Source organism: Paroedura picta, chromosome 13 (assembly GCF_049243985.1).
Source record: "Paroedura picta isolate Pp20150507F chromosome 13, Ppicta_v3.0, whole genome shotgun sequence".
In the NCBI taxonomy this organism is placed as follows: Eukaryota; Metazoa; Chordata; class Lepidosauria; order Squamata; family Gekkonidae; genus Paroedura; species Paroedura picta.
The window spans coordinates 35,196,846-35,216,082 of record NC_135381.1 but is presented as its reverse complement, the minus strand read 5'-3'; the positions used below and the strand labels follow the sequence as shown (position 1 = coordinate 35,216,082).

The 19,237-nt window shown below is 50.1% G+C and overlaps 1 protein-coding gene across 12 annotated transcripts in view; it reads right to left on the bottom strand.

The window, feature by feature from the left end:
* NHSL2 (NHS like 2) overlaps positions 1–19,237 on the bottom strand; it is a 118,329-nt gene that overhangs the window by 15,501 nt on the left and 83,591 nt on the right. For 10 of the 12 annotated variants that reach the window (XR_013226370.1, XM_077308859.1, XM_077308863.1 and 7 more), the window contains 6 exons: positions 15,242–15,388; positions 13,732–13,868; positions 10,757–10,952; positions 6,446–6,577; positions 2,417–4,645; positions 231–363 (listed from right to left, as the gene is read on the bottom strand). Coding sequence is in view for 11 of the 12 variants with exons in the window: in XM_077308859.1 (XP_077164974.1) it covers positions 231–363; positions 2,417–4,645; positions 6,446–6,577; positions 10,757–10,952; positions 13,732–13,868; positions 15,242–15,388 (2,974 nt within the window). In the remaining variant the exon portion in view is untranslated. Of the gene's footprint in view, positions 1–230; positions 364–2,416; positions 4,646–6,445; positions 6,578–10,756; positions 10,953–13,731; positions 13,869–15,241; positions 15,389–18,222; positions 18,245–19,237 lie in introns of those variants that run through there. The other 2 variants (XM_077308866.1, XM_077308862.1) reach the window with 2 other exon arrangements.

Below are 19,237 nucleotides of genomic sequence, written 5' to 3'. Positions count from 1 at the left end.
CAGATACAATTATGTTGTAGAGGCCTTTTCCCTGTCCTTTTGTCTTTTCTGTACCGTCCCACCACCGTTTTTCTAAAATCCAAAACAGATGTGAGGATGCGATTCTCACAGGGAATCTATGCGGAGGGGGTTTGGGCTCTCAATGTAGCCCACCAGATACACTGGACTCTGGCAGCTGCCCCCCTCTCACAGCATGCTACTGCTGGCCCGGCTCTGGAGAACCCCCTTACCTGTGAATGACGGTAAATAAGTCCTCTGTAGTCCGGGAGGTCACAAACACGTCATCGTCCTCCTCAGTGATAGATTCAGCGGTTTTGTCACTTACAAAGCCTTTATCGTCAGCCCTCGGGTCCACAAAGTTCCCTGGAAGAGGAAAGGAGAGCGTAAGTCCTTGAAGAGCTAGGCTTCCTCATACTACAGGCTACAGAGTAGTGACCAAGGAAGAACGCAGCGCTTTCTAACTGTATGGCTGGACAGGAGCAAGATGCACAGAAGTCCGAGATACGGGGGAGGAAGAGTGAGAAGCCATGACTGCTCTGTGTCATATTTCCAAGGATCCAGAACCACCACTGCCTGGACCTTTCCGACATTTCAAAGCAATCCTCCGCTCCCCTGCTTGAGCCACTGCCCCTCCCATCTAGCTGCCTTTTGAAGAAGAAGAAGAAGAAGAAGAAGAAGAAGAAGAAGAAGAAGAAGAAGAAGAAGAAGAAGAAGAAGAAGAAGAGTTGGTTCTTATATGCCGCTTTTCCCTACCCGAAGGAGGCTCAAAGCGGCTTACAATAGCCTTCCCTTTCCTCTCCCCACAACAGACACCCTGTGAGGGAGGTGAGGCTGAGAGCCCTGATATCGCTGCTTGGTCAGAACAGTTTTATCAGTGCCGTGGTGAGCCCAAGGTCACCCAGCTGGCTGCATGTGGGGGAGCGCAGAATCGAACCTGGCATGCCAGATTAGAAGTCCGCACTCCTAACCACTACACCAGACTGGCTCTCTTTTGGGGACAAGGCTGTGAATGCTTAATCTGTGGCTATATCCCAAATAACCACTCGTGGTCAAAGTGAATAAGCAGTCCTAAGATGTTTCCTGGGATCTGCATCTCGTATGGAAGACCTGGGTTTGTTTACAGGCTGTCAGGCTTTGGCACAGAATTCGGAACTCAGCCCAGACAGACGCAACAGCCCTGATAATGCTTCCATGTGCACGTGCCTCTAACAGGGAGAGGAGACATCAGGCACCCCCGGAAAGGTGGCCGACATTTCTTTTAAACAAAGAGAAGGCAGATCCCAGTAAGAAACCAAGAGGCTTATGCTAGTTCAGATTAAGGCACTTCATAGGTTATGATGTTGTTACACAGAAAATATATATATTTATTTATATATTTGTATTCAGCCCTCCCCAAGGTCTCAGGGTGGATCGCATCAATTAAACATTTAATATTCTAAAATATAAAATGTAATTACACAAAAGCCTCCTCCATCTTCCTGGAGGCCGAGAAGGGGATCACCCGATAAGCATCTGCAGTGGTTGATTGGGTAGATTTCAAAGCGGTTTCCAATCGCCTTCCCTTCCTCTCCCCACCACACACACCCTGTAAGGGAGGTGAGGCTGAGAGAGCCCTGATATTACTGCTTGGTCAGAACACCTCTAGCAGGAGTCTCAATGTGGCTTCCAATCCCCTTCCTTTTCTCTCCTCACAACAGACACCCTGTGAGGTGGGTGAGGCTCAGAGAGGCCTTATATTTCTGCTCGGTCAGAACAGCTCTATCAGGAGTCTCAAAGCAGCTTACAGTCGCCTTCCCTTCCTCTCCCCACAACAGACACCCTGTGAGGTGGGTGAGGCTGAGAGAGCCCTGTGATTACTGCTCAGTCAGAACAGCTCTATCAGGAGGCTCAAAGCGGCTTCCAATCGCCTTCCCTTCCTCTCCCCTCCCTGTGAGGGAGGTGAGGCTGAGAGAGCCCTGTGATTACTGCTCAGTCAGAACAGCTCTATCAGGAGGCTCAAAGCGGCTTCCAATCGCCTTCCCTTCCTCTCCCCTCCCTGTGAGGGAGGTGGGGCTGAGAGAGCCCTGATATTACTGCTGGGTGAGAGCAGTTTTATCAGTGCTATGATGAGGCCAAGGTCACCCCGCTGCCTGGAGGAAAAGAAGGCTAGGTTTTAGAAGTTAATTTTCAGGGCCTCAATCATAGGCCTGGTGGAGCTGCACTGTCTCGCATGCCCTGTAGAAATTATTAAAGTCTTTCAAGGCCCTGATCTGCCTAGGCTGAAGAGGCCCTGGCCCTGGTTGAGGGCAGTTTAATCTCTTCAGAGCTGGAGATCCTGAAAGGGTTTTGCTCGCTAGATCTTAACACTCTTTGTCCTGATGCCCCAGGAAGACAGGTGTCCAAGAGGTCAGAAGGCAACCAGGGACAGGAGCCTTACCTGACAGCTCTGCCCAAGACTCCTCTGCACTGGTTGGACTCATGTTGGTCTCGCTGGCCATGGAAAAGGGTAGCTTGCAAGGGGGCAGCTCAGAATATGCAGCATTCTCATCCAGCATGATGACAGGGCTGGGGCCCAGCCTTGGATCCCCAAGGGGAGTGCCCTGGTGGAGCGGGGAGGGTGCCAACGGCAAGTAAAGGACACTGGGCTTTTTGGGGACGGGGGGTGGGACTTTGGTCTTCCGATTCTCCCCCCCGGGGGTCCTCTCCGCGGGCAGCTTCGGCTTCAGCTCCTCCTCCTCCCCCAAGCTCTCCTGGGAGAGCCGCAGGGTGGCCGTGAAAAACGTCCCTGAAGCCCCCTGCGTGGGGGAGACCACCGCCACGGAAGAGGTCGGCTCCACGGGGCTCCAGGTCTCTGGGTCCCACCGATGCTCAGGCTTCCTGGCCACCATGTAAACGCTCTCTATGGGGTTTGAACTCTGCGGGGTCAGCGGAGAGGTCGGGGAGCTCACGGGGGACTCCTCCTGAACCGGCGGGGTCTTGTGCAAGAGCATCGGGGGCCGCCGGGAAAGCGGAGGTTTCTCTGCGACCGGCGGTCGGACTTTCTTGCCGTGTTCCTCCATGGGCTCAGGGCCGTCCAGGTTGTCCTCGGTCTCGGAGCGGCTGATCGAGCGCAGGCGGACAGACCGCAGGTCCAGCTGCGTCACCATCGGCATGACCGGCTGCACCGGGCTCAGCTTGGAGCTGAGCTTGAGGCCGAACGTGGAGTCGGAGTGGTGGCGGCTCACCTTGGCTTTGCCCTTCGAGATCTTCAGCCCGGAGAAATCCAGGTGGGTGGGCGGGGCAAACGGGAGGTCAAAGGACATCCGGGACTTGGGGCTCCGCTCCATGGGGGAGGCCGGGGGCAGTGACGACTTCCGCTCGGGCACCAGCGGCCTGGTTCGCCCAGCATGGTGGGTGGCATGGCCCAAGACCACAGACGTGGGGATGGTGGGCGTTGGCGTTTCCGACTGGCTCGAGTAGCCGCTGGACGGAGACATCACCCCTGCGAATCTCCCCGGGGAGGAGCTTTTCAAATGGACTTCAGTGGAGAGATGGGAGGGGGTGGTGGCTCGGGAGATGGAGGGGGACGGGAGAGACTCCGAGCTGCCCCGGGCCTTGGAGAGATCCATCACGGTGTTCCCGGTAGCCGTACTGGAGCCGGACAAGGAGCAGTAAGGGTCGCTCGAATTCCACTCCGGCAAGTACCACTGCGGGGTGTACGGTGTGCTCTCCGCCTCCCCGCTTGGGTCTTCTTGGACTTGCATCTCGGACAGCAGGCAGAGACTTTTGGGTCTCTGGTCCTGGGTCACCGACTCGCCACCGGGCCCTGCTTTGTTCACGGGGCCCTCCTTGATCAAAGAGACGCTGCGGGCCGGCGGGCAAGGCTTCTTCTTGGCCTTCTTCAGAGAGATGCTCTTCATGCGCTGCCGCCGCTGCCGTGTTTGGGCGTCCTGCTCCACCGCCAGCGAGACATTGTCCGTGCTCGTGCTGCCCTCGGAGCTGGCACTGGGGTAGCTCAAGCCACAGGTCTCGCTGCCGCCGATGTCCACGGAGCACAGAGAGGCGGTGTCTGTGGGGACAGAGAGCGACCTTTCCCGGAATTTGCAGGAGAGTCTTTCCCTCTCCACTCGCCCGCACTCCTCTTCTGCAGGACTGGGGAGCAAATGCACCTTGGTTTCCCTTGCCTCGCCCCTTGAGCCGGCTTCAGCGTCCACCAGGGACTTGGGAGAAGCACAGAAGGGCCCTGAGCCGCTGTTCCCAACAGCATTGTCTTTGCCAATGAAGAAGGAGGCGGGAGGTTCGGAATCGTGAGTCACCCCCGGGCCGCAGGGAGGTGAGGGGATGGAGCTGTCCCCCTTCAGCTCATGGTGGCTCAGCGAAGGGCTCACGTATCCAAAAGATGCCGCAGTCCAAGCAGCTGAGAAAGCAGAGTCCTCTTTAGGGCCGTTGCAAGACGGGCTGGCATACATCACCCCCTGCTTCTCCGGGTGCCCAGCTGGTACCTGGCAGCACCTTCCCTGTAGGACTCCGCCAAGGTCACTAAACGTCTTTCTCAGCTGGGACCGGGGATGCGGGGACCGAACCTGATGGATGGAGCTCCTCCCATTGGTCACATCAGGGACAAAGTTACAAGAGACGGATTCTGCTATAGTCGCAGGAGGGTTGAGGATGGGGCCGTTGCTATTTCCTGCATGTGAAAGAGAAAGAGGCGTGAAGGAGGGTGCAGAAGAAGAGGAGCTGTTTTTTGATACCCCACATTTTAAATACCCAAAGGAGTTTCAAAGTGGCTTCCAGTCACTGTCCTTTCCTCCACGCACAACAGACACCCTGTGAGGTAGGTGAGGCTGAGAGAGCTCTGAGAGAACTGTGACTGGCCCAAGGCCACCCAGCTGGCTGCGGGTGGAGGAAGAGTTGGGAATCAAATTCGGTTCTCCAGATTAGAGTTTGCTGCTCTTAACCAAAGTCACTCCTTTTCCAGAAGGCGAAAAGAGACTGTCATTTATTCAGCCTTTGACCGGAGGAAGTTCTTCTAGATTAAGAAGATTTCTTCCTATTTAAGAGACTCCTCTGTTAGAGGAAACAACCACTTAATCTGAGGATGGGTTGAGAGTCTGCTAAGTAGAGTGGAAGGCCAGATACTTTGCAAGGAGGACAGGAAATGGGGCAGGGAGAATGGCACCCCTTCCCTATTTTACTGTTTCACTTCTTTCATCACACCCTTGAATTTAGCACACAAAACCTGCTGCACAGTGCGTATCATTGGGTCTCAAGGTTATAACAGGAAAATGGTGAGTAAATCCAAATTAAGGAACATGATATTACTTAGAAACATAGCAAAGTGAAGAGGAAGAGTTTTGAAACTGCCAAAAAGTTGCAGCTGATTCTCATCCACGGAACAAGAACATTCTGACATTGGAAAGACTCTGGTCTCCATGCCAGCTAGAGGGCGGGCCAGTTCCTGGTGGACCCAGGTTCGAATCCCCATTCTGCCATGGAAGCTTGCTGGTCAGTCACTCACTCTCAGCTTTTAACATACCTCACAGTGTTGTTGGGAGGATAAAATGAAGGAGAGGAGAATGCTTTTAGCTGCTTAAGGTTCCCCAGGGGGGAGAAGGATAAGGTATACATGAAATAAATAAAACCAAGTTTCTATCTCCCAGTAGAGTTTGAAACAGGAGGTAAGGAAAAATATCAGGAGATGTAATGTCAAAGAGGTCTTAAAGATGTAAGTGAATTTTCAGATAGGGAAGCATCTCATTGCAAACTGTTGGGAGGGAAATCTAAAGGTAAAAGTAAAGGTATCCCCTGTGCAAGCACCGAGTCATGTCTGACCCTTGGGGTGACGCCTCTAGCGTTTTCTTGGCAGACTCAATACGGGGTGGTTTGCCAGTGCCTTCCCCAGTCATTACCGTTTACCCCCCAGCAGCAAGCTGGGTACTCATTTTACCAACCTCGGAAGGATGGAAGGCTGAGTCAACCTTGAGCCGGCTGCTGGGATCGAACTCCCAGCCTCATGGGCAAAGCTTTCAGACGGCTGCCTTACCACTCTGCACCACAAGAGGCTCATGGGAGGGAAATCTACTCTCCGGCAAATTCTCACACTACAAATTGTGACATATTGAGTGTATAAACCTTCTGAGGGGGCCATTGGATTCGGAGTGGATTTTTTGTGGAGAGCTATTTACAAAGTGTAAACATGTGAGAAAGTTTTCATATTTAAAATTTATCAGGTTAGAATTTTACACTTCTGATTTCGAAAGTTGTTTGAGAGACCTGAAATCCATACTGTTTTGCCCTCCCAGTGAGCACACTGTGTAGCAGTGCCCCACATGATCACTCCCCATTTCTCCCCAAATCAAAACCGTTCTCTCAAAAGTCTGTGCTCCTCATCTACTGGACAGCTGGCACCGTTTTGGTGGCAGCTTGTAACTCCTCAAAGTGCTGCCCCCACGGCACTGGCGGGGAGCATCTTCATCATTGTTATCACCTGTGTCCCGCAGAGAGAGGTGAGGGAAGCCAATAACGGTCCGTCTCCGGCGTAGCAAGGACTTGGGGTTCATGGCGGTCTCTGTGTTAAAGAGGGAGTGGCGTGTACTGGCGTGCCTAGCAAATGGCTGTCCTGTAGCCAAAACAAAAACACTCAACAGCCGAGGTGGACCGAGGGAAGGTCTCCCCCCCCCCGCCCCCATGGTGGCACGTGTTTGAAATGTATGAGGAGACAGGGGATGGTGAAGACAGGAGGCTTGAGGTGAGGAGGACAGAGGCCTTAAGCTGGCCGAAGGAATTCTGAGTCGATGCGACCTCATGAGGAACACAGAAAAGATGGACGCCAGTAATGTGGGGGGTGACCAGGAGTCTCGAGGTTTGGTGAGGTGCACGGAATGGGGTGGGGAACAGAGTGCTTCGTGGAAGGGTGTTGATTTTTCCTTGTCACATCAATTAAAAGGACTATGAAACAACACAACCATTTTACTGAAAAGCAATTCGGTCCATAGGAGTCAAGTTGACAGAGAACATTGGACAAGGGAGGGTACCGGGCCAGAGAGGGTGCTATCTGCTCCCATCCCAAATTCCAAGTTGGAGTGATAACCTTGTGCAACTGGGTAGCTTTTGGTCTACTTGGGAATCTGGTTCACTGCCGTAACTCTCTAAATTAGAATTTCTGGGAACTCCAGACAAGGAAATTTCAGAACCAGCAGTTTCTCAGGGATCAGGGGAGAAAACTACAGAAGTTAAAGGCCAAGTTTAAGCCATTTGGAAAACGTATCGTACAGGCATTCTCAATTTTGGGGGGGCCATGACCCTTGTAGAAGGTCTTCTCAGGTTCCCGGGCTCCCTGCGGTAGGCTGGCTGCTTGCGCAATGAACTAGGCTAAAAAAGGCCTAAGCCAAGAGTGAACTAACTATACTCAGAGTAAGGTAAAGGTAAAGGTATCCCCTGTGCAAGCACCGAGTCATGTCTGACCCTTGGGGTGACGCCCTCTAGCGTTTTCATGGCAGACTCAATACGGGGTGGTTTGCCAGTGCCTTCCCCAGTCATTACCGTTTACCCCCCAGCAGCAAGCTGGGTACTCATTTGACCGACCTCGGAAGGATGGAAGGCTGAGTCAACCTTGAGCTGGCTGCTGGCATCGAACTCCCAGCCTCATGGGCAAAGCTTTCAGACAGCTGCCTTACCACTCTGTGCCACAAGAGGCTCCTATACTCAGAATACCTTATGTTATATATGTGAACCACCCTGAGCCGTTTGGGAGGGCGGTATAGAAATCTAATAATAAATTTGAAAAAATATATACACAACACGAATTTCTAGAACATTCCACCAAGGGATGCATATTTCAAACAACCCCAGCTTTTTTGTACAGGCAAATAATTGCAGCTGTTCCCAAGGAATGTGTTCACATGAAGCAGCCTAATATGGTGCCAGTTACTTCCAAGACTGGCCTGCTTGTACATGACTTTTGCCCAGTAGGCATCATAACTCAAGACATTTCAGGACTGGTGATGGAAGATGCCACCAAGCTTCAGCTGAATTATGGCGATTCTGTAGGGCAGGGGTAGTCAAACTGCGGCCCTCCAGATGTCCATGGACTACAATTCCCATGAGCCCCTGCCAGCGAATGCTGGCAGGGGCTCATGGGAATTGTAGTCCATGGACATCTGGAGGGCCGCAGTTTGACTACCCCTGCTGCAGGGTTTTCAAAGCATAGACATTCAGAGGTGGCTTGCCACTGCCTGCCTTAGGCTTCTTCTCCAAGTATTAATCGGGGCTGACCTTGCTTAGCTTCTGAGACCTGATGGGGTCAGCCTAGTCTGGAACATCGAGGCCAGGACAGTTTCAGGACTACTTATTAGTAAGGTACAGAACTGGCCAGTAAGGTACAGAAGATGCGGTAACATTCCCCAGCATTTTTCCCCATTAAAGGAGTGGTGGGAGAGATTAGACCAGTTCACAGAAGAGTGGTCTATCTGTCCCACATAATATATTTCTGGTAAGGGCTTGGAGGAGGAGCTGGTCTCATCGCTTAAGTGCCACTCAGTGCTTAACACCCACTCAGGGCGGCTGTCCCGCCCCTGAGTGCCTCCTCCTCCTCCTCCTCCTCCTCCAACCGGCTTGCCTGTCTGTCCAGCGTCCAGCCAATCGCCTTCCGTTCCCCATCCTTGAGCACCCCCTCCTCCTTCCACTTCCCTCTGAGGCTTGGAAGCTGCTGGTGAGTTCCGTAACAGCTGCCGGCAGCCTTTCCAGGTCCTGGAAGGCAGAGGAGGCCGACCGCAGAGTTCTTCCACTCCACCCATCTAATCTAGCGCCCGTTGTATTCCTGAATGCAGCGGGCATGGCCCTAGTTTCACTATAATGATCCACAGCTGCACAAAGGGAGCCTCTAAATTCGCAGACAGTTATCTCATGAAATACCAGAAGCTCGAGGATAGGCTGCACCCTCCCTTTGTGAGCATTGAGAGGTTTTCAGACTGCTGCGTTTGAAAAAAAAAAAAAAACACCACCGTGGTAGATGGGCCAATGCGAATATATTCTCCTGTAGTCTTTATGCAAAACACTACCTCTCTCTTCAATTTACCACAACTGCAAAACAGGACTCTAATAGCTGACCTCACAGCAGTTGTGCTACGAGACTGAGGAGGCGAGGTTTTGTGAGGGAATTTCTGCTTTAAAAGCACAATGGATGTGAAATAATAAGGCCCAGCATATCTGTTTGCTAGAATCTTCATGCAAATCACTACCTCTCTGCTTCAATTTACCACAACTGCAAAACAAGACTCTTTAACAGATGACCTCACAGCAGTTGTGCTACAGACCGAGGAGGTGAATCTTGTGAGGGAATTCTTGCTTTAAAAACACAGTGGATATGAAACAGAAGGCCCAGTTTTGCCAGAATCATATTGGTTTGCCCCAATTCAGGCGGGGGGAGGGGCAGGGAGGGAATTCCATATCTGAATCCTGCCCCCCCATATATAAAAAAACCCCTCTTTGAATGCAGAGAAAAGACAGTAACACTGAGTCTTTCTCGTCCTTCTCCTCTTATTAGCCACCTTTCTACCTTGGAGAGCTCAAGGCAGTTTACAAGATACATACAACTATTATAAAAATATATGAAGCAGGGAGAGTTTTTTCCTCACGAGGAGAAACTCTGAAATATACACACTCTTCCTTCTGCTATCGGCAGTGATCAAATCCATGCCCTACTCTTCCACCTGCTTCTGATTACTCTAATTGGGCCTAAGCAATATTATTAATACTCAATAACATTTGAATAAAACAGCAGTTGGTTTCAAGAGTTTTTGATTCCACTCCTCGAATTCTGCAGTTTCTTACGGGGCGCAGTGAGGATTCCCACAGTAAACACAACCTCCACAGGCCTCTCCCCTGGCTGCTTCCCCTAATGAATAATAAAATAAATAATGCAGTCGTGTGCCTTTTCTCCCTTGGAGGCAGGGGCAGTGTTCAAAAGGCAGCCCCTGCGGGGAATGCTAGGAGCACACAAATTCAGGGGAAACAAATACTGCCAAGCGTTCGAAAAGCTCAGAGCCCTTGTTCCTTTGGGAAGGAGGACGAGATTCATAGAAGGGAAGGACACCAAGAAGCTGTTAACCTTTCCAACGCCAGAGCCCAAGACAGAGATGGGTGGGTGGATGGACACTGTGTGCTGTGAGAAACAAGGTGACAACAGGGATCCATGTACAGGTTAACTTGGATTTATAAAGCAAAGTGGATGAGAACAGACTCACATAAGCAAGGAGGGAGAAAGTTCATCATGATAAAATACAGGTATATGAAAAGGGGCACCAGTACATGCACCCATCCTGGAGACAGATCAAGATAAGTAGATGTGTTACTTTGACTGTAGCAGTAGAAAACAGCAAGAGTTCAGTAGCGCCATAAAGACTAACACAATTTGTGGCAAGGGAGGACCAAGGTCCTCCCTTGCCACAAATTGTGTTAGTCTTTATGGTACTACTGAACTCTTGTGTTAGTCTTCATGGTGCTACTGAACTCTTGTGTTAGTCTTCATGGTGCTACTGAACTCTTGTGTTAGTCTTCATGGTGCTACTGAACTCTTGTGTTAGTCTTTATAGTGCTACTGAACTCTATTGCCCCCACCCCCATGAGCCTTGATGCCGAACCCTTTCATCAAGCTCACATGTTTTCTGGTCCCAGTTGCTCTCTTGCCCATCTCCCCCACAGCCTTCATCCCAATATCTCATCCCAATATCTTCATCCCAATATCTCACTGCTACACCTCCTGCCTCCCAGGGCCTCCCTGCACACGTGCCCAGCCTACCGGAGACGTTGATGGGGACAATGTTTGCTTGGGTCGGACACGGCTGGTACAACCTCTTCTCCTCCTGGGAAGGCAGGGGGCCTGCTTGGGTCCAGGCTATGTGCTTGTCTGGGCTTGCAGGCAGACTGAGAGAAGGCTCCGGGGCTCTCACGCCAAGGGTGGTCGTCTCGCTCTCCTTTGCTTGCTGGTTTGCAGGCTGTCAGAAAGCCAGGGTGGGGTAAGAAACAAGGAATCAACCATATAGGGAGGGGGATAACAGTGTACAAGCAACAGGCTAAGGACTCAATGTCCGTGACCCCCTCCTTGATGGCACATACGACGCTCTCCTGATTCCACAGAGACAACATCTCTAAATCCTCCCACAACCCAAAAACTCACAGGTCTCATTGCTGACCCACAGGAAAACCAGGACCTCCCTTGGCCGGTTCCAGGTGCTTCACAGAGTGAGGACTTTTATACCACTCCGAGATCATTTGATCATTGATATGGGTTGTTTGCTGGTGCTGGAGAAGACACCTTGGACTGCAAGGTGAACAAACCGGTCAGTCCTAGAGGAGATCAGCCCTGACTGCTCCTTAGAAGGCCAGATCCTGAAGATGAAGCTCAAATACTTTGGCCACCTCATGAGAAGGAAGGACTCCCTGGAGAAGAGCTGAATGCTGGGAGCGATCGAGGGCAAAAGAAGAAGGGGACGACAGGGAATGAGGTGGCTGGATGGAGTCACTGAAGCAGCTGGTGAGAACTTAAATGGACTCCAGGGAATGGTAGAGGACAGGAAGGCCTGGAGGATCATTGTCCATGGGGTTGCGATGGGTCAGACATGACTTCGCAACTAACAACAATGGGTTGTTTTATCTTTTGTTCTGCTTACCAACTTGAAAAGAAACCTGGTCTTTAAGCTATTTTGAATGTGGGGGAAAGTGAGATAACATTTTGTAGCTGAACAAACCGATAATGGCAGCTTGCCAGAAGACTTAGTTGACCAGCTCTTCAGCGCCACCCCTGGAAATGGCCAGTGGGCAGTACTGCAGCTATGAGCTCAGCAAAAGACTGTTGATACAGGAAAATTGAGATTTCAAAAGGCATTGCTCACATGCTAACAAACATGGTGTCTTATACCCAGGTAGATCACTGATCCATCAAGCTTGGTCTTGTCTTCTCCAGCACCTTCTTAGGGGTCTCAGGCAGGGAAAAGTCTTCTTCAGAAATTGATACGGGAAGTTTTTAACTGAAGACTGCAGGGACTGAGCATGAATGTTCTGGATGCTAGCTACTTATCACTAACCCACAGCCCCATAAAAATGAACTCTCCATTTCATAATTTCTGGGGCTTCAGCACATGCTTGCCAACCTCCAGATGGCACCTGGATATTTCCCGCTATTATAGTTGATTTCCAGACTACAGAGATCAGTTCCCTGGGAGAAAATGGCTGCTTTGGAGGAAGAAGAAGAGTTGGTTCTTATATGCCACTTTTTTCCATCCGAAAGTGGCTTACAATCCCCTTCCCTTCCCTCTCCCTGTGAGGCTGAGAGAGGTGAGGTGAGGTTGAGAGAGCCCTGATATTACTACTTGGTCAGAACAGCTCTATCAGGAGTCTCAAAGTGGCTTACAATCGTCTTCCCTTTCCTCTCTGCACCACGGACACCCTGTGAGGTGGGTGAGGCTGAGCCAGCCCTGATATTACTGCTTGGTCAGACCGGCTCTATCAGTGCTGTGGGGAGCCCAAGGTCACCCAGCTGGCTGCATGTAGGGGAGCGTGGAATCAAACCTGGCTCGCCAGATTAGAAGTCCACATTCCTAACCACTACACCAAGCTGGCTCTCTACGCCAAGCTTGTCTCTATAGTACTATAACTTGCTGAGGTTCATTCCTTTCCTAAGCCTCATGCTCCCCGGGCTCAACCCCTAAAATCTCACAGCATTCTCCAAATTAGAATTGGCAGTCCTTCTCCTGCACCAATGCAGAGTAATGACAGAAGAGACAGAACTATCATAACGCCAATGGCCACAGCCCATCCATTCCCAGTCCAATGTGCAAGAAGCATGTAATCAGGTGATTCAAGCTAAGACATTGTTCACCAGGCATGAACTTCCTCCTACCACTGTGTCCCACAAGTCCAACTATGGAATTTATATAATCCCCCCCCCTTCTCAGAGGCCTCCTGATCAAAACAGGAAACATCAAGCAGCTCATACAGGGGTAGAACCACCATGAAACAGAACTCCTCTTCCTTAGAATCAGGAAGTCCTTGAGACCCAATCTCATATCAGTGGCTAGGATACATACCTGCTGCCTTTCTGTGTGGACAATCTGATTGATACCTCAAAATATGGCTGTCTCAGTGGTGGGATGTTGGCTGCAGTCAGCCCTATCCCTGGAGATTTGTCTCATAAGTTTTAAAGGTAAAGGTAAAGGTATCCCCTGTGCAAGCACCGGGTCATGTCTGACCCTTGGGGTGACTCCCGCTAGCGTTTTCATGGCAGACTCAATACGGGGTGGTTTGCCAGTGCCTTCCCCAGTCATTACTGTTTACCCCTCAGCAAGCTGGGTACTCATTTTACCGACCTCGGAAGGATGGCAGGCTGAGTCAACCTTGAGCCGGCTGCTGGGATTGAACTCCCAGCCTCATGGGCAAAGCTTTCAGACGGCTGCCTTACCACTCTGCGCCACAAGAGGCTCATCTCATAAGTTTTAGGTGCCAGATAAAAAAAAATTATTTTGCCCTGTTTTTCTTCATGTCGAAGACACTGGCTGAAAACTATTTATTGCTGAACTCTGTGGAATTTGCTCTGCATTTTCATGCTATCTTAGTAACGATGCTCTGTATTTTTGAATGTATTTTGGAGTTTTTATTTATTTTACTAGGCATATTCCATGCAGGCAAGGGGGCCAAATGAGTTAATAACAGTCCTCTGGAAGGTGATCTTGCCCTTCCAGTTCCAAAGTGTGTTACGCAGAAAATAATCAGACTCACCATGAACACAAACTCCAGACGTTTGGACTGAGGGGGCCGCGGGCTGTAGTCGAGAGGCCTGTCTTCAGAGAGGGGGCTGGCATAGCGGAACGTCTGGCCACTGATCCTGGCTTCTGAGTAAGGGTCCTCATACTCTTCTGCAAGAAAGCAGTTCTATCATAGCTTCCCTGCAGCAGTCAGGTTTGCCATTATAATTTCCCCCAAGTGTGAACTTTTTGGGTACAATTCCAAACTATAGATGCATCTGGATCTTTCAGGTTTTAGATACGAAGTGTAGAAGGGGCAATCACATTTTGCCAGTGTCCGATGTGGCATCCCTACCCCTGAAAAATAAGGCTAAAGCCAATGGTGCAAAATCAGGTTAAAGTATATTTTATTAGTTAAATTTCCAAAAAGTAATAAAATATATTTTACCTGATTTTGTACCATCAGCCTTCTTTTTTTTTAATCTCCTGTGACTGGGTGAGGGTCTTTATTTTCTAGTTACCTCCTATCCCTGACCCATGAGAAGTCCCTGATAGGTTGGATCTGTTCAAATGGAAGATGGATCTGTTCACATGGCCACATCCTTAAAGATCTTTTGGTATCTTGGGGATTAAGCAGACAGCACTCAGGAAAAGAATCCATGACTCAATCTAGGAATGGCTTTGAAAGAAAAACAACCAGTCCTCCAAAGGGACCAAGCAAGGTCAAGATATAAGCCCTCCAATCATTGCTCAGATGAACTGCCCTGGAGCTGACCACTTCCTGCGCACCCAAGAAATGTTTCCCCAATGACAACTCTGACACTAACACTGTGATGGGGCAAGGTGAGCCCATGGCATGTTGGTACCCAAATCTGGACCCAGAAGACCACAATTTCAGGTCTGGGTCAGCTGCTCAAACTAGCAGATGGAAATGCTGAAATACAATGAGCAAAAAGGACTGACGACATGACCAAGTTCCTAATATTTATATCAGTCTTGACCAATCCAGAGGCTTCATACTGCCTGCCTGACTCCAGGAACTGCAATTACATACTCCTACTATCCCTATCTGAGCCTGTACAGGCTGGAGTATGTGGTGCTCAAGGTTAATCATTATCCAGCCTCCAGCCGTGCGTTTTTCAGCTCAGCCCCTTGATACACTGACTCCTTCTGGCCAGCCAAGGCTGCAGACGTTCTTCTCCCAGTGCAAGTTCCCCTTCCCTACTCATGTAAAGGTAAAGGTATCCTCTGTGCAAGCACCGGGTCATGTCTGACCCTTGGGGTGACGCCCTCTAGCGTTTTCATGTCAGACTCAATACGGGGTGGTTTGCCAGTGCCTTCCCCAGTCATTACCGTTTACCCCCAAGCAAGCTGGGTACTCATTTTACCGACCTCGGAAGGATGGAAGGCTGAGTCAACCTTGAGCCGGCTGCTGGGATCGAACTCCCAGCCTCATAGGCAGAGCTTTCGGACTGCATGTTTCCTGCCTTACCACTCTGCACCACAAGAGGCTCTCTCCCTACTCATGGGTTCCTGCCAAATACCTTGGAGCAAACTCTGGAGGTTGAGTTCAGCCTCGTGGTGCAGCTCCTCCATGCCGACAGGTCTGGCCAAGAAGATGTTCACAGGCTGATGCCATAACAGCTTGGGAGGTGTTGGCTTCTTAACTTCCAGGTCTAAGTTAGAGGTGGCTGAGGAGAAAAGAGCAGAGGGGATTAAGCATCACACCGACCTCGGCTGGGAGAGGGAAGGGTATTTGGAGACACACGGACACCTTGAAAATACCCAACCAGATGCTATAGCTGGTTTCAAAGCTGTTTAGCTGGGAATACAATATCTAACAACATCAATTGGTCGGTCTCCCTCCCGGGGGCAACATCTTGATAGAACATGAAAGAAACCCTCCCCAAAGGGCTGTATCAGCTGGCATAACTGTATGGAGATAGCGATAAAATGTTTTTAATTTAACATGTATTTTGATAGAAGTTTGTAATTTGATGCTACCCGCCCTGAGCCTCATGGAAAGGATGGGGTATAAGAATAAAGATTATTATTGTTGTTAACTGGGGAAGTTTTGGAAATGTAGTTCTATACACTAGCTGGGAAATGCCCTTTCACACGAGACATGTCTGCATTAGAAACTGATTTCCAATTTGTTTAACTGAGATTCTCCACAGGAGAAGATGGGGGAATGATGCTGTTAGCTGATCCAGGTCCCCATTAGAGATAAAAGAGGGGCAAAATATATCTTATCTAAATCTAATCTAATCTAAATCAATACATAAAACCACAAGGAACCCCGTCTATGCTGGGGGTAGGGATATCAGTTCAATTTGGTCGGGTTTTATTGGATAGGGCCAAATGCCACCTCAATCAAAAACAAGTGCAAAATAACAAGCAAACAAAATGAGAACGTTGAACAGGTTTGAAAACACATATGGTCAAGAAGGACCTCCCCTCAGCCCACAAAAAAGCCACAACAATTAAACTGGGTCCATGTCTACTCTGCAGATATACCTTTAAAAATGAAGGCCCAGGGAGAGATCTTGGAGCTATAGGCCAGGGGTAGTCAACCTGTAGTCCTCCAGATGTCCATGGACTTCAATTCCCATGAGCCCCTGCCAGTGTTATGGGTTTAAACTACAAGTACAACGATATAGGCTAGAAAAAAGGTTTTTCACAGTCAGAGTAGTTCAGCAGTGGAATAGGCTGCCTAAGGAGGTGGTGAGCTCCCCCTCACTGGCAGTCTTCAAGCAAAGGTTGGATACACACTTTTCTTGGATGCTTTAGGATGCTTTGGGCTGATCCTGCGTTGAGCAGGGGTTTGGACTAGATGGCCTGTATGGCCCCTTCCAACTCTATGATTCTATTCTAGGATTCTAGGATTCTATGACATCTGGAGGTCCACAGGTTGACTACCCCTGTTATAGACTACCCCCCTTCCCCATATTCTAATTCGGATATGCATTAAGAATTTTAAAAATCCTGCAGCCGGCCATCTGCTTATGCTATCCAAAGTGAGTCCACTGATATAATTTGTTTTCTGTCTCCCAACCATGTTGACTACCCCTGTTATAGACTACCCCCCTTCCCCATATTCTAATTCGGATATGCATTAAGAATTTTAAAAATCCTACCCCTACACAGGTTGACTACCCCTGTTATAGACTACCCCCCTTCCCCATATTCTAATTCGGATATGCATTAAGAATTTTAAAAATCCTGCAGCCGGCCATCTGCTTATGCTATCCAAAGTGAGTCCACTGATATAATTTGTTTTCTGTCTCCCAACCATGGGGGGAAACAAGGAGAGACGAAGGAGGGTGACGACACCCTGCTTACTGGAAAGCCTACCAAGTTGTGCTTTAGTGTTTCTTTTTTCATCTGGCAGAGCTTGCTTCCTTCCAAGTCCCTCCATCATCGTAATAACGTGAGGGCGAAAAACGTGCCCATTATTCCAAGACAGGCTCTTCCCTGTATTAACCCTGAAACTCAACTACCATAGCTGTAGCGGGCATAAATCAGAGCTGGTCTACGCTGATCCTCCCCTTTTTCTACTGCTATATGTTTACTGTCCCATGCAAGCTTGCTCTCTCCCCTTGCCCCCGAGATCGGGGTTTCGTCTGGTGCTTGGAGTTCAAACGCCAGAACAAGTGGTTGAGGGCTGCAACCAACAAGTAATTACTATGCACAAATCTCACGGGAGCACAGTGGCAGAACCTGCAGGCTGCTAACATGGAGAGAAAGAAGAGAAGCTAGGAGCCTATCCCAGAAGGCAATCCAACACACCTGTGCCAAGGATGAACAGTACCTGGCTGGCTGATGGCTCAGGATGGAGGCCCATTTTCTGTATGTTTACTGGAGATGGACTTCCTGACCCTCCAGGGCAGCGGCACGCCAGGACATTTCCCAGCATGCTCAAGAGCCAATCCAGCCTTGCCTGTCCAGAATCTAGATAGCATTGTGTCTGTGGCACAGGCTCGCCCTTGCTCTTTGCTCCTAGTTAGGCTGTTTGCAGACTTTCCATGCCTGCAATCCATGCTTCAGCCAGCAGATGGTATAACCAACAGCCCAGAGGTAACATTACTGGACAGGACAGCACTTTAGGTCCCCAACCCCCGGTTCCTGGACCAGTACCGGTCTGTGGATCAGTCGGTACTGGGCCACAGCTCCTCCTCCTCCCTGGCTGCTGTCTCGGGGGCTACCCTGCCACTCTGCCGCCGGCTCTCCTTTGGTGCTTTCCAGTGGCCGCCATGGCTGGGGCTCCCCCTTGGTGTGGCACTGCACAGCTACTGATGGCAGCACCCCCCAGCGGGCGGTGGGAAGTCAGGGGCACTGGCAGGAAAGCAAGTGGAGCAGGGGCTCAGGCGGCGGCAAAGTCCCTCGGCAAAAGACTACCCCCCCCCCCCGGGCCTCAGTAAAATTGTCAAGCATTGACCGGTCCCCGGTGATAAAAAGGTTGGGGACCACTGCTTTACGGGACATGGATGTCCTCGGTAGCCCTGGGGCCAGTGGAGCTGCTTACAAGTCATGCCTTGATGTGAAAGTTCTTCTTTGTAGGAAGAAAAGGAATTCTGCACAGACTCAGAGGCACCATGGCCTTTGATACCTCCTAGGCAGGCCACGTGGAATACTGGAAAGACTTCTGTTCTGCCTTGTACTTAGGGTTGCCAACTTGTGGGGCACAATTGAGCCCATACTTAAAAGCAGCGGCTTTCTCTGGGGGAATTGATCTCTGAAGTGTGGAGAGCCGTTGCAATCCCAGTAGATCAGCCCCCCTGCTTGCATGCTTAACGCCAGTGGCTTTGCAAACAGGAGGCCGTGAAAAACATTAAAAGCCTTGCTGAAAAGAAACTCCTCTGCAGGCAAAAGAGGATTTCCGGCTGCAAATCATTTCCTGCCTGTTTTTCGAAAGGGTTGAACTCTCAGGCGTTTCCATTACGGTGCTGCCGTGATCTTGCTGCCTTTGGCCCAAGTTGGTTCGAGAAATCCAACATCGCCAGAAATCTGCGCTCACAGACAGAGAAGGTGTCAGCAATTTAAAAAAATAATAAAACACTGTGCAGGGTTTTTGTCATGCCTGAAGGCAGAAAAAATAAAAGTCCTTTTGTAATCCAACCCGCCTAGAGAGGGCAGAATTTTTGCATTTCTGTATGGTCCAAGAATCCAGATTTACAGGAGTCACCCGTGGAAGCCGGGAGCTGAAGGAGGGCGATTCTTGGGATTTCCCTCTAGGCTTGAGTCAGAACGACAGATGGGGCTCATTCTGAACCGGGTCTGTTGCAGCCCCCCGAATGGATAATCCAATTCCTACCCACGGCTTGCTATGCACCCCCGATCTCCTCCACACACAGATCCATGCATCACCCTTCATGTGACAAGCCATGCAATTCTTCACAGTGCATTTCGTTTCTGTCACCTTGGCACACGAAAAGGAGACGGGTTTTATAAGCCTATCACATTGTGCGGAACAGCATGTTTGGCTGAATACAATACATTCCAGCTGTCCCTGTTTACCAGGAGTTATCTCTATTTTCTGG